The sequence below is a fragment of the Podarcis gaigeae genome (assembly GCF_964106915.1).
Source record: "Podarcis gaigeae genome assembly, chromosome: 3".
NCBI classification, from domain to species: domain Eukaryota; kingdom Metazoa; phylum Chordata; class Lepidosauria; order Squamata; family Lacertidae; genus Podarcis; species Podarcis gaigeae.
Genome location: NC_139680.1, coordinates 93,764,390 through 93,779,071, shown reverse-complemented (window position 1 = coordinate 93,779,071; position 14,682 = coordinate 93,764,390). Strand labels below are relative to the sequence as shown.

The 14,682-nt window shown below is 43.0% G+C and overlaps 1 protein-coding gene across 1 annotated transcript in view; it reads left to right on the top strand.

Moving 5' to 3' along the window:
- The first annotated feature begins 1,561 nt into the window (after positions 1–1,561).
- The window catches only part of RRP15 (ribosomal RNA processing 15 homolog), a 28,952-nt gene continuing 15,831 nt past the window's right edge, over positions 1,562–14,682 (top strand). Inside the window, exons 1-4 of the mRNA XM_083733798.1 lie at positions 1,562–1,869; positions 7,488–7,762; positions 11,206–11,303; positions 13,269–13,470. Coding sequence (XP_083589924.1) covers positions 1,797–1,869; positions 7,488–7,762; positions 11,206–11,303; positions 13,269–13,470 — 648 coding nt within the window. The 5' untranslated portion in view covers positions 1,562–1,796. The remainder of the gene's footprint in view (positions 1,870–7,487; positions 7,763–11,205; positions 11,304–13,268; positions 13,471–14,682) is intronic.

Below are 14,682 nucleotides of genomic sequence, written 5' to 3'. Positions count from 1 at the left end.
ATGCATTTTAAATAAAAGGACAGATACTACTCATGTAAAAACACGTCGATTTCCGGACCATCCGCTGGCCGGATTTAGAAGGTGATTGGGCCGCATCCGGCCCTCAGCTCTTAGGTTGCCTACCTCTAATCTAACTCATTTCTCAGCCATACCTACCTCACAGGTTTGTTGTGAAGATAAAATGGGGGATGGGGCGAAGAACTATGTACACTACCTTGAACTCCTTGGAGGATATTTGAAATGTAAACACAATAAATAAATAAATAAATAAATTCTGAAAACAATTGTAGTGGTTGCCAGTCCCAATTTAATGTGTTTGTGTTTGAGACCACAAATGACCTAAGCCACAAGTAGTTGAAGGAGAACTTTGTCCTCCATCGACCTACGTACATTTTAAGATTTGCAAGGGAAGCTTTGCTGGTGGTCCCAACAGCCTTATGAGATTCGTGGTGCGAGGGCCCACTGGCAAGCTTTCTCTTTCATGACGCCTGCATCTAACCAAGACACTGATGCCTTTTTGTCAGCAGGTGAAGAGACACCTCTTTGCCTTTTGAAGAAGGGTAGAGGTATATTGGGAATTTGAACTTCTTCTGCTGCTTATAGAGCTGAACTATGTACTGTATTTTGCTTTGTTGTGTTTAAATTTTATTACTGAACTTTTGATTTGGACTCTGTAATTTTCTCCCCTGGGGCCTTTGGGTGAAAAGCAGAATGCAAGTACTTTTAACAATGAGTGAGTGATTGAAATAGATGCCAGGCAAACCTCTTTGTGGAGAACGCTTCGTAACTGGGGTGCCTCAATCACGAGGGCCCTTTCTTTGGTAGCCGCCTCAGTGTAAAGTGGTATTTATTTATTTTCACTGTAAACTGGGGACACTATTTGAATTTTACAACTCAGGCACCGAGAGTTATCTGGCCTGAACAATATCAATGTGGAGATCTACTGTGCAGTGTGGGAGACCTCAATCCTGGGCCTGTCTCTGGTGGCCAGAACATTTCCCAGGTCATACCCTTGGCTGGCCCTGCTTGTATCCTTGAGCCCCCAAAACAGCCCATGCATCTGCACGGCCATAATAGATGGGTAACAAGGATGCTAGAATAGATGGACAATTTAGTGTCCACCCAGGCTTGAGGCAACACTTATGATTTTTGCATGGATTAATCCAGGGATGGAGTTCCTGTTGGGGGGAAAGGCGGGGTATAAATATGATATAGTATTTGATATGGCCAGGGCATCGACTCCCACCAGCTCCAATTAGTACAATGATCAGGGATTGGAGAGGGGGCGACATCCTTGCTCTAGATGTTGCAGCAGGGCTACAGCTCCCACCATCCTTGACTACTGGCACTCCTGGTTGGGGTTGGGAGTCCAGCAACATCTGGAGGGGTTCAGCTTCGCCCCATCTCTGCATGAAGCGGAAACCTCCAAGCACCACAGAGATGGGGGAAGGAGAAGTGGAAGCACAGCCCTCGCTTCCTGTGTCATATTCCAATATGTACCGCCGTACGCGAGGGAGCCGGTCTAGCCCCATGCCTCTATGGTAATCCATTCTATGTTCCCATCGACGTAATAAGGAACATGTTTTCGTACCCGTCACCCCGAGTACGTCTCACTGAGAAGCGGAGGCGCGTCTGCGTTGGTAGCTGCTTTAAAATAAAACGAGGCATGCCTTTGCTGCCCGCGAGAGCTTCCTTTCCGCCGCTCCTTTCCAGGCATCTCGTTTCTTCCCGGAACGTCCGTGACAGCCGCGCGGGTCACCCGGGCCGCTTAGGAAGAGGGACATACCTTAGGCAAGATGGCCGCTGCCATGGCGGGTTCACGTGGGGAGGCCGAGGTTGCCGGAGCCGAAGTCGAAGCGAGCGATAGCGGTAACGGGCGCGAGGATCCTGTTTGCGCTGGGTGGGGAGCCCCGGTGGTGGAAGGGGGTGGCGGCCAGGGGTTGTAAAGGGAGAAGTTACGGGGCGCGAGGATGGGCAGCGATGGAGAAACTCGCTCCTCTGCACCGCCGAAGGGTGGAATGGGGCGAAAGTGCCTGGGATCGAGTACGGTCTTCGCCCCAGTTCCCCGTTCTCTTTGTTTCTACGCCTCATTCTTGCCTTCTGCACAGTTCCGTGTTCTTCTCTCTGCCCACTGTTTGATGCTTTCCGGTGCTTTTTCTTTTCTTTCTAAAAAAAATGGTTAGGGGCACTCTCATTTTGACTCAAGAAAATCACCATTATATAGTTCACATCGGGGGAAATAAATACAGTAAATGGACAGAAGTACAAAGATTCACAAAATGTTTAGGGGTATTCGTCCCCCCAGGAAAAAAAGCACTGCTGGTTTCATTTCTGTGCCTAACGCGAACTTGTTATCCAGGATGCCTGAATCTTGATCGCCGTTGCCTTTTCTAAGCTTCCTGGGTTATGTGGTGCAGCAAACAAGAAGAAAAACCTGCTAGCCTATTTGCAAAGCTAAACAGGGCCGGGTATGATTTCAAATTGGATCGGGGACCACGTGTTGAGATTCCTGGATTGCAGGGAGTTGGACTAGATGAGCCTTGGGGGGGGGGGGCGTTCAATTCTATGATTTCTGTCTCTCCCTCTCCGAAGATAAGGTTGCTATGTATTTACCCTCTCCGCTCTTCATATACCCCTTTTCTATCTCTCTCAGCACACTCGGAGAGACAGCACCAGCCGCGCTGTGGGTAGTAGAAGGAGAAAGAATAGTAGGATGGCTTTCTCCTCTGAATAGCAGGGAACAATAATGAACTTTGCTTTCCCTAATGATGCAGCCGTATTATTGCTCTGGTTCATATCGTCATTCTGTAGAAATAGAAATCGCTTTGGGAGACAGAATCTGATGACTTGGTTCATTTTTTAGTCCTTCAAATTATTTGTACTATTTTTTATTTTATTTTTTATTACTGATGAAGTTGAAAGCCTTTAGATTTCACACATTTTTAATGGACAAAAATGGAGCAGCACTCAGGTGTCGACTAGGAAAAGTAAAGGTAGTTGCAAATAGAAGATCACCCAGTGTGTTATTGGCCCAATACTACTGCAGTAGCCAGTGTCAAAAGAGATTTAGCCCTTATTAAAAACTTACTAGCTAGTTCAGGATTGTTTTACACCTTACAAAATTTTGGTATGAAAGGTGATATAGAGTGCAACAAGTGAAGACAAATTTGGTGTGTGATTGTGTACTGATTCTGTAACTTAGAATCCAAGAATGGTAGAGTTGGAAGGGACCCCGAGGGCTATCTGTTAAAACCCCTAATTTTAATTCTGCAGTCTTGTACCCATTTGGGAGTTAAACTCCATGGAACACAATGGAAATTACTCCTTGATAGGTTTGTATAGGCTCATGCCATCAGACATGCACTTGTGTTGTACAGACAGTTACCTACACAAAGGAAGGTTTGCTGGGAGGAAAGAAATCTGGATTAGGTGGGCCTTTGCTCTGATCCAGCTGGCCTCTTCTCATGTTTTTATATACTTGTGATCTTGAACATGCTTTCTATACAAGTTCTCTCTTACTTTATAGCTGAGGCTGGCATCTACTTAAGTGATATCACCTGATGCTTGGCAAATTACAGTCTGTCAAATGGTGATAAGAAATACCTTGACGCTAAGGATAATTGGGATTAAGTGCTTGAAAGCATGTACTGCAATCTAGAAATAATGGTGAAACTCATGAGTTAACTTTCTCCTAGGTCAGGGGATGTTTTTTGGCTGCTGATAAATCGGCATCCTGTTGTGAATTTATTAACTGAGCCAGGAACTGCTTGTACTTGCCAATATTGAACTTCAGCTGCTGAGGAAATGATTTTATTGTGCTTAGGAATATATTTGTGCTGCTCAGCTGCAGTGAGGAAAATAGGCTAATTCTTACAGTCCATTTTTGGGTTGTCACTTTCCACATTTTTGTGATTTTTTGATTGGCCCAAATAAAAGTATTACAAACATGAGGACTTAGCAGGTTTTTTCTTATGACCCAACACATATTGTTTTTATGCTAATCTTTGTAGATATGTGTGCAGATGCAGAATTAATCTGATGCTCTTTCACTAGAATGAAACCATTTAATATTTTTGAACTGGCAAAATGCTCTCTCCCGCAACCCCCTTGGATGTCAAAGGTGGATTCATGGTTAATTTGGTTTGGTTCTAGTGGCTGGCTAGTGTTAGTCTGCATACTCTGGCCTTCATAGAGATGGATGGGGTCATTCAGTGTTACCAGATGCTAAGCAGTGTTTTTCATGTCTGCTTTTGGACAGATTGACCGTGGTCTACACTACTGTATTTGAATTTTAGTAGGTACCTTGTAAGCAAGCTTGCACCTTGGGTATTGGAGGGACTTTGTTCCCAGATGATTGGCAAGTAAATATCATGACAGGATAATATGGACAATTTATACTTTGTTCTCTGAAAACATATCATACATAATAGGTCAGGCACATCATGTAGAGTGCTGTGTTACTCAGACTTGCATATGTTGTTTGTAGCCAGAAATTTATGAGAAAATGTTATTGATGGGAGTGGCTGGGGAAACATAGGCATATGGGCAGGGTATAAATACTACTACTACTACTACTATTATTATTATTATTATTATTATTAATTTTTATTACTGCATTGTCACTTTAACATTTCTTGTGGCAGATGTCTGTCAGCCAGTTCACAGACTGAAAGTGCTATCCGCTGTATATTGTGGGAGCAAATTCTGTGCTGTGTGCCAAAGTACATTCTTCTGCCCATCATTTGTGTTGTAGAATGACTGAGGTTTGTATGAGAATTAGAGTTGATTAAACATGAGCTGTGTTTAGTCTTTTCTGAAATGTTGTTAGCTAAGGGTTGTGAGGATTTTGATTGGTGGTAGGCTGTGGCTGATGTTGCCATGTACTCAATCTGTCAAAAAACAAGAAAGCTGTACCAAAGTGTGTTGAAAGGTGTTTTGGCTATCTTTTCAACATTTATGTTGTAAGAATTTAGTTGATCAGGCTATAAGAATTTATAGTTAGTTAGTGGTTGATAAGGGGAAGAACACATCCAGCAGTCCACTGGGAAAGGAGAAAAGATTACTAGGACACATCTTCTTACTGCTCTTCCCACCCAATAGTTTCAGAAAACCCCACAGGGAAGCAGGTTGAAAAGATAGCCAAAACACCTTTCAACACACTTTGGTACAGCTTTCTTGTTTTTTGACAGATTGAGTACATGGCAACATCAGCCACAGCCTACCACCAATCAAAATCCTCACAACCCTTAGCTAACAACATTTCAGAAAAGACTAAACACAGCTCATGTTTAATCAACTCTAATAGCCTTAGCTTTATTCCTTTAAGAGGTATCAGAATAGAAGGGATGGACAATTGCAGCAGAACGAAGCCTCATATTATCTTCTCTGTATGGAGAAAATACCAGTGACCGTTTTAATCAAACTTGCACCAAGTGAAATCAGTGGTGCACTTGGCATGTATATGCTGAATTGGCTTGTATCACATGTTTATTTTAATCTATCTTGATTTTGGCATTTCAACACTAGATGTCAGTGTTGTGATTGTAATCTCTTTAAAATAAACCAGAAGCACATTTCCCCCGCAAATGTTCTGCTCTTACCCAAAACATTATAAATTCCATAATAAAATATTGGGGTTTTGTTGATTCATCTGAAATCTTTGTTCTGAAGAGGATTTTGTTTTTGTTTTTATTTTGCGTGATGTGGATCTTCATATTTGCTCAATTTGCTGCAAATAGTTTGTTGGAGATTAGTTACAGCAGGAAGTGGTGACTGGTCCTTTGAATTCCAGTAACTTGGGACAAATTATCCTTGGTTAAAGATGTTGTCCAAGTAGCAAGGAACTGGGCATACCTCCTCTCAGGGTGAATTGCTGTTTAAATCATGATTTAACAGCAAGGAGACAGGCCAATTTTTATTGTCTAATTAAATAAAGGTTCCTGTAGATAGTTTTTAATGGTGAAAATTTGACCACTAAACAAAAAAGCTTACTGGAGAATTACTTGCACTATTGTTTCATTTTTACAATTAGCCACTACATTGCTTTGTTGTATGGTATGTGTTAATTTTGCGTGCTTTGCTTTTCTACCTCTAGAGAGAATATCTTTTAAATGTTTCCAAATAGGGTCATACCTTGGAAATCAAACAGAATCCGTTCCAGAAGTTCGTTCGACTTCCAAAACGTTTGAAAACTGAAGTGTGGCTTCTGATTGGCTGCAGAAAGTTCCTGCAGCCAATCGGAAGCCCTCTCAGACGTTCGGCTTCCAAAAATAGTTTGCAAACCAGAACAGTCACTGTTTGCGGCGTTCGGTAGCCAAACCGTTTGGGAACTAAGCTGTTCCAAAAACCAAGGTATGACTGTGGTAGGGCTAGAGAACATCAGACCTGGGGGCCAAATACACAGCCTCTTTTTCTGCCCTTAGGAATGCTCTCCTCCATAACTCTGCTTTGCGCCCTAAGCATTTTTGCCTGGCTGGAATGTGCCCTCGCGTTCTGCCTCTTGCTTGTTTGGATGGAGGGTAGAGAGGGGTGTGGGTAGAAGCCAGCCTATTGTACAAAGGCAGAACTCACATTCATCGCTCTGCCCACTTTTGCCTGGCATGTGCCCCCAGGAAGCTTGTCCAGAATGGAAGTAGCCTTGGGATAGAGACTTCTGCCATATAGGATATTGCAGCCAAGGCAGTTTGTGCGGCAAAGTCTAGGAATATAGGAACCGTGAGCACTGGAAAACTTTACTTCCTCTTCCCAGAGTTGCTCCATTCTGCTGGCGCAATCGCACCCTCACAAAAACAGAAAGCAAAGAAAACATTACAAAACCCTCTGAGTGACAGATTGAAGCACTTTCTGAGTAGTTGCTGGACAAACTTGAACACTTTATTTATTCTTAGGTGAACGTGAAATACCTGGCTGGGTGTGGATGGTAGGTGGAAGTTTATGTATTAAGAAGTGATTTGATTGGTTCGTTGTTTGTGGAGAAAACCCTTCCTTATCTCAGTGTATGTAATAGAGGCATTGGTTCTGTTTAGAGGTGAACTTTAGGACTAACACACTTATCTTCAATTGTTTTAACATGAATCATAGAGTTAAGGGAAGGGACCATGAGGGGCATCTAGTCCAAACCCCTGCAATGCAGGATTATTTTTGCCCAATGTGGGGCTCGAACCCATGACTGAGATTAAGAGCCTCATGCTCTTACCAACCAAGCTATCCCACTGTATTGGTATCCTTTAAGGGAAACTTGTAATTTACTTGGAGGGGGGAAAATCCATTTGAAATATGAAGGGTTGCATCCAAAGCTCTACAATTGCAACTCTGCAAGTGTAGTGGGACTTCGCCTTCCTCTCCTGCTTTGTGCTCCTAAAATCTGCTTCTGAGTTCGCCCCCAGGGGCTGTGGAGGAACGTTCCGTTCCGTCTTTTGCTAGCAGAGCAAGACCATTGCAGACATGTTTACTGAGTTTGATTTTTCTCCACTCTGCTCTTCTTCTAGGTTCTGAGTGGAGCTCTGGCATTCCAGAGGACAGCTTCTCTTCGGGGGGTGAAGAACCTGATGGCGACGATGAGGATGAGCCTCAGACTCCAGACACGAAAGCCAAAGATGCAGAAGAGTCGAAAGATGCAGGAAATGCTGGCTGGGCTGATGCCATGGCAAAAGTGCTCAGTAAGAAAGTTCCCAAGAGTAAGCCCACCATACTGGTTAAAAACAAAGAGCGGGATAAGGAACGAGAGAAGGAAAAGCAGGAGAGGCTGGAGAAGAGGAGAAAGGTAAGGAATTAGATGCAACATCGTGATACCATACATTATGTCCTCCATAAAAACAGTCCCCCCCTTTAGTATTTATTCACACTTACTCTCAGTAGCCAGATTGCTAAACTTTTGCAGGCAGTGATTTATGAAATGTCAGTTTGAGAGACGCCTCTGGGTTACTATGAAGCTTGCGCTCTGTGCATATGCTTTGGCTTGTCATGGTAGGATTGCTAGTGTGCTCCAGGGGTAAAAACTAGCAGCCAAAACATAAGCAAAATTATGCTTGTGCAGAAGTTCAAAGCTCGTTGAGGAGCAAGCTTGCTCCCTAGCTGCTGACCTGGGACTGTACCCGTAATTTACTAAAAGTACCATCTGAATTCAACCTCGAACTATGGTTTCCATCTCAGTTAGCATATTAGCACTGGGAAAACCGAAACTGGGACGAGTTCTGGCAAGTTATCTATGCAGAATGAACATGTCGCTCAAAACAGATGATGCATACTCACCTTTGCATTGTTGTGTCTCAGAGTCCAGGAAGGAGCAGCCCCCTCCCCTCAGTAAGCCAACTCTTAAATCAGAATTCAAAGCTGGCCATTGATTGCCACTTGGTGAATTAAAGTTATTTATTGTTTGAAGGATGCTGGTTTCCTGGCCCTGTAAATGAGCCAATAATTTGTGTAGAATGTGGTAGCCTGTATTTTAGGACCGGGGCTTGCATGGTTCCTGGTCCTTACGGCTGTCAGTGCTCCCTGTGTTAAAGTGTAAAGTTTTGGGAAGCAGTGCTTTTCAGGGAGTTAATAAGACATCCTTAGGTCACCGCTGATACACCTGGTGAACAAAGTACTAGTCTCTTTAGAAAGGCACTTTGGTTTTCCACTCTGTTATTGACAGTGTATCTGGGATAGGGTGGGCTAAAGTTTTAGGGTCTGGTGTTTCACATCTTTTAATGACTGCACAGTGGTGCTGTATAAACTGAACTGATTTATATGGTGTGATTCACTACCCAAGTAAGTCAGGGTACCAAGTAAGTCAGCTGCTCTTACTTGGTATGAATCTAATGAAGCTCTAATGTGTATTGAAATGGCTTCATTTCAATAGCACTGTGTTACCAGACCACGGTGGCTGCTTTTCTTACTCCCGATATTTTCGGATGAAAATGTAAGGCTATAATATAGGATCTATTCAGTCACTGTTTGCTCTCTGAATCTGGTTTTATCAGATAAATATGTGGGGTACCACAAATTGGTGGTGTGCTGTTAGTCTATAAACTGATTTGTTCATCATGAGATAAACTTGAAACAGCCTGCCTTTTATTGATTCCATGCTGATGGAAAACTAAAATAGGGTTAGCTGTTTGATCAGAGGCCAGAGCATAGTCATCAAGACATGAATTCATAGCGGTCTGCCTGGAATTATAAAGATAAGAGTTTTCTATAACTTCATAAAAAGAGGCTGTGGGTAATGGAGACTTAGTGTTAAGAGGGTTCAAACAATGTTAACTTGCTGTTCAATTGTTTTAAGAAGCATGGCCATCAGTTTTGCTAAAGCAGAGTGCAGGGAAAGGCAGGATAATATACATAGATGTGTACACAAATGTGTTTGTGTGTGTATGACATTGCTGTCGATAAAGACAGGAACCGTGATTGGGTTTGGTTTTCGTGTCTAAATCAAGAAATCTTTACACGCTGAAGTTGGTTTCTTTTTCTCACAAAACATTGGGCTATCTCAAAATATAATAAATCCCAGTCTTAATCTTCATAAGTAAAGTGCTACGTTGTTAAAATAAAGTGGGAAATGTCTCCAGTATTCCAAAAATCATGATAGTGCTCTTTATCTCTAATGAACAAGCTTCTGCATATTTGCTTTGGAACTGCAGCTCAGAGATCTGCATATTGGCATTGAAGCTGCCTGATCCCCCATGTAAAGCATAAACTGTATATAATTACTGGAAAACAATTTGTTCATGTTATATTAAATATACAGTGGTACCTTGGGTTACATACGCTTCAGGTTACATACGCTTCGGGTTACAGACTGCTAACCCAGAAATAGTGCTTCAGGTTAAGAACTCTGCCCCAGGATGAGAACAGAAATCGTGCTGTGGCGGCGCAGCAGCAGGAGGAGGCGCCATTAGCTAAAATGGTGCTTCAGGTTAAGAACAGTTTCAGATTAAGAACGGACCTCTGGAACAAATTAAGTACTTAACCCGAGGTACTACTGTATAACTTTCTCTAAGTGTTACACATTTAATATAAACTTTTAGCAAGCGGCTATAATTGTGTTAAAGTTGAAGTCTGGCTGTATGAAGAAGTTTGATGGCTCTACCCTACTTAAAAATTGTGGCAATCCTTTTGTTTTTGAAAAACTAACTGCATTTGTTCTGAGCTATGTCAAACAACTTTAAAAGTGTCTGACAAAATAGCGGATGAACTGAAAAACGTTTCGGCTTCATTAAGACAGGTAGATTTCAAAACAGACACTGGGAGTTGAGTCTTGGAAGGAAGTATCTTATCTGTCATACCTCCTTAAAAGTTGAAGAAAGGTCTGGACAATAGCTAAGCATAGCTATAGTATGTATTATACTCCAATTTAAAGTTGTGTTTATTAGTGTATCTAGAAGCTCCTTTGCTTCCAGTGTCTCAGGCTTGGATGGTTGTACCATTGGAATGATTCCCAGTCTTGGAGATTGTTCAAGGTTCCCCGTAAAATGCAATAGTCGCATGTATTGTCAGAGTACTGAGGTTGCTCATTTGCTCCCAAAATATTTAGAGTCTGAATACAAGGTCACTATCACTGGGCACCACTGCTTATTTGCGGGCAAACGTACTCAAGTCATTCTTGAAGAGCTGCGCTGTTCATCTGTGGTGGTCAGATAGTGCTGCAAACCATCTTGAGAAGGGGGTAATGCCCCACAAATAAGTTGGGACCTGCATACCCTTCAACTCTAGTTTAGAATTCATTTCATAAGAGGCTATGCTCTAGGTTAACTATTTCAACCTTGTCGATCAGCTTTAAACATTTTGCTTGCCCAGGATAAATGGTTCAAAGTAGGTGTGATGTTGTTTGACTGAGTTTCTTTGTTCTTGGTGAGAACAAATAATCGCCTGCCTGGGTGAGCATCCAAATGTCCAGGTCACACTGCAGTTGTTGACTTTGACTGGCAGGAGAACTCAACGCCCAGAACATCCCTGCTCAGGAATCCGCTTGATCCATTGGCTCTAATGTAGTTGGAAAGGTTCGCTGGAGAGCCTGTTATGTGAAAATCCACACCACTGACCTGTTGGGCCTATCGCTTGGCACTAGAGGAGTGATGCTGTTAAGCGTAGTGGTATTCTCCCCATCCTCACCTAACGTCGTCCTACATGATTTATCAGCTTGGTTTTCTTAAGAAATATCTATATGTGCATGCTGCATTTTTAAAATGCCTAATGCTCTTTCGCATAACAATATTTATGATGCAGCTTGATAAAAAGCGGGAGTGGGAAATGATGTGCAGAGTGAAGCCAGATGTTGCGAAAGACAGAGAAATGGAGAGAAGCCTTCAGAGAATTGCCACGAGGTAAGAGTGTGTGTTTGGGCTTTTGAAAACAGATCTAAAGGCATGCCTGAGTAATCTGCTTCTAATCAAATTGAACTCTTAAGAAGTGACTCGTGGGAGTCAAATGATTTATACCTAGTTCTGTCTCGTACAGTATCAAGTTCAACAAAAGATTTCAGAAGTCTTATGAAAGCTTAAAATTTGGACAAGACTATAACGTGTTAAGTGTTCGCCCAGCAGGAGTTCTGGGCCTGAGCTCATCGTTTTTGTTAATTCCATACTTAGAAAATACACAGATCAATCACTTCTCCCACTCTTTGTATTTCTCTAAAGTGCATTCACCAAAACTCGCTGTTCTTGCGGTCAGATTACTGTCTTGCATTAACCTAGCGTTGCACCACATGGCTCTGGTCTAGCACATAACCAGTGCATTTTCTTGATCATATCAGTGGGCTTGTTTTTGACATCCTTACCTCCACAGAGACTGCTTTAAAAGCTTGCCTCTGAACTTTGCGTAGGTGGGTGTGCTAAGTCATTGGCTGACTCCTCTGGCATGTCCCAAAACCTAGTGTCACAGTTTTCAGTTTGTTTACTACTTGTTGGTGTCTGGCCGAACTGCTTCAGAGTTCCTATTCCCTTCTGTCATTTTTGCATGCACTGACCCTTAGCAGGAATAAAAGCATTTTGATAATTTTTCCAGTGTGCATATACACACCTGACAGGTTGCGTAGACATTCACACAGATACTCTCCCAGTGAGTGCACTCCATGCCAAGAAGAGAGGTTTTGCATGAAGCAAATACCTTTTCTGTGCTGACTTTGCTTACAGAGCTAAGGTATGTGAGCGTGTTTGGGTTCTTTGGTTTTTCTGTCCTGGAGGAAGATGCGACTTGCATCTTGACTTAAGGACAGGAGGATGCAGCTAATAATAGCTACTTCTCTCAGACCAAGGGAGATGGTAAAAAACTCTGCTTGAGATTCCTCTGGAATGTGAGGGAGGCATCCACACTTCTTCCAGTAATTGCTAAAATGTGGGACCAGTAACTTTTACTAAGTCTTTTCTCAAACTGGGTGCCACAGAAGGCCACCTGGTTCCCAGAAACGGGGGGGGGGGGGGAGTGAAGAGGCACTAAAACAATAGGGGAGGTGACCCCTACAGTGCACTAAAAATATGCTGCTTATGAATTAAGCCCAGTGTTCTTCGAGAACGGTTACCCAGGGGCACTATAAAAGAAGGGGAGGAATCCTGCGCATCCATATAAATAGTTTCAGGAATAAGACATTTTTATAGGCCATCTGAAAGGTACTGTAAATTACTGAAAATAATTCCACACAACCTACTGGACAAAAGTGTTGGAAATGAGGCTTAGTTCTGTCACAGCAAACGGCACTCAAACCAAAATCACTAACACAAAATGGGCATCAACAGCCTGGTTCATAGGACACTGCCATTGGTAGGAATAATCCTTGCTTTTTCATCATTTTTTGTGGCGACGCTGGTCTGTGTGTTTGGTTAAGGCTACAAGCAAGCCTGAAGATAACTGATGCTCGTGAAACTCAATTAGCATGGGATTGCGGTGTCTCTAAATTAGATTTTCCTTATCATGATGCTACTCTCCGAGCGCAAACTGTAGTGTGGTGTGAAACTGGGCTTAGAATGTTTACTGGGTGCTAGAAGGAGTACACATTGTTGCCGCCACAAATTGTGGGCCAAGGTCTCTTAGCCTTTGGGTCGGTGACTGTGTGCGGTGTCCTTACATTTCACTGTTCTTTGATTTTACGAAAAGTGCATGATTTGGATCCCTTTTGGCTTTTGAATGGTGTCTTAAACCCACTTGCGTTCTGACTTATTACCCTGACTCCTCTTGTCGTTATCTCGTGTGTCTGGCGCAGTGGGGCTGAGGAGACGCTTTATCAAAGCCATGCTACCTAGCAGGTGTGGCAGTGAAACAACAGGTGCCTAACCACTCCTCCTTTCATCTGCCAGGGGCGTCGTTCAGCTATTTAATGCTGTCCGGAAGCATCAACAGAATGTCAGTGAGAAGGTGAAAGAAGCAGGGAGTTCCGAAAGAAAACGGGCAAAATTGATCTCGTCTGTTTCAAAGAGAGACTTTATCAATGTATTGAGAGGAATGGAAGGGATGGAAACAGAGCAAAATGCTGCCAGGAAGACCTTGAAAAGCAAACAGGTAGGTACCACTTCTTGGAGCAGTGGTTCTAATGTGGCAGAGTGAGCCATTCAACTTGCGTGTTTGTGTAATTTTGCTCTCCTGGCTTCAAATGATTATGGAACTTCTTCAGTGTCAGGTACGTTACTGCTTGAATGTTATTCACAGTTTTGGAAGCTATATAACATGTCTGGGGAACCTTTGGCCTTCCAGATATTGTTGAACTAAAACTCCGGTCAGCCACAGCAAACGTAGCCAGCAATGATGAGGGTTCAGCAACACCTGGAGGGCCCAAGGTTCCCTAGACATGCTGTGTTTCATGACCCTTGCTGCTGCCTTTTAGAGAGTGCTGGATTCTGCAGCTGCAGTACCCCCGACAGATGGCAGTCTAGCTTGGATACCTCTAGGAAAGTAAAGCCCACCACTTCCCAAGGTGGTCTAGTCCACTCTCAAAGTGCTCTTACAGTTTCAGTTGCTAAGGTTTTCCCTAAGCAAAGTCCTTACCTTGTTCACATTTTTGTTTTGTCCTCCTTGGGGTCTGGATAGCGTTGAATGGGCTTGGTGGGGCAATGGAGCTTAGAAGAACACAGCCATTGACACCAAATGCCCCACTGGAAGTCCCCACTTCACATTTTCTGGGTATCTTCTTTTGGAGCATCTTAAGGAGAGATGAACATATTCAGTACTGCTAACTTTCTAAGACAGATTTCCCCTTTTTGGTCCTTCGGTGTTCAGTCTTGGACAGATTATTTTTTTCTGGGAAATGGTATTGAAATTTGAGTTAGAAACTATGTCAGCACTTGCAGGAAACCTTGGCTCTCTCATCTTGGTTGAAAAGGGAAAATGAGATCTTAGGCAGCGTTGTTCTTGCTCCAAGCTACCATCTCTGCTTTCAAGTGGTCCACTTTATGGTGCTGCCTATCCCCTGTTGTCCTTCTCCGCACATCTTTGCGACAGGCATTGGCTGAGTTCAGGCATACTGCCAAGCTATAGTTAAGAAGCCAACCGATGGTTCTTATCTGAATTGTTTCCTATTTGCCCATCATCCAGCTTCAAAAGTTCACTCCCATCTCTATCTGCAGTAGCCTCATGAGCTGGAGCAGCTTATCAGTGATCTGTCAATTCAAACATAAAAGTATACCACAGCTTATCCTAGCTTCAAGCCATGCTTTGAGTTCGATAGCTCCAAATGGGAGTAGGCTCACATTCAGACATTATGGATCTACAGTTTCA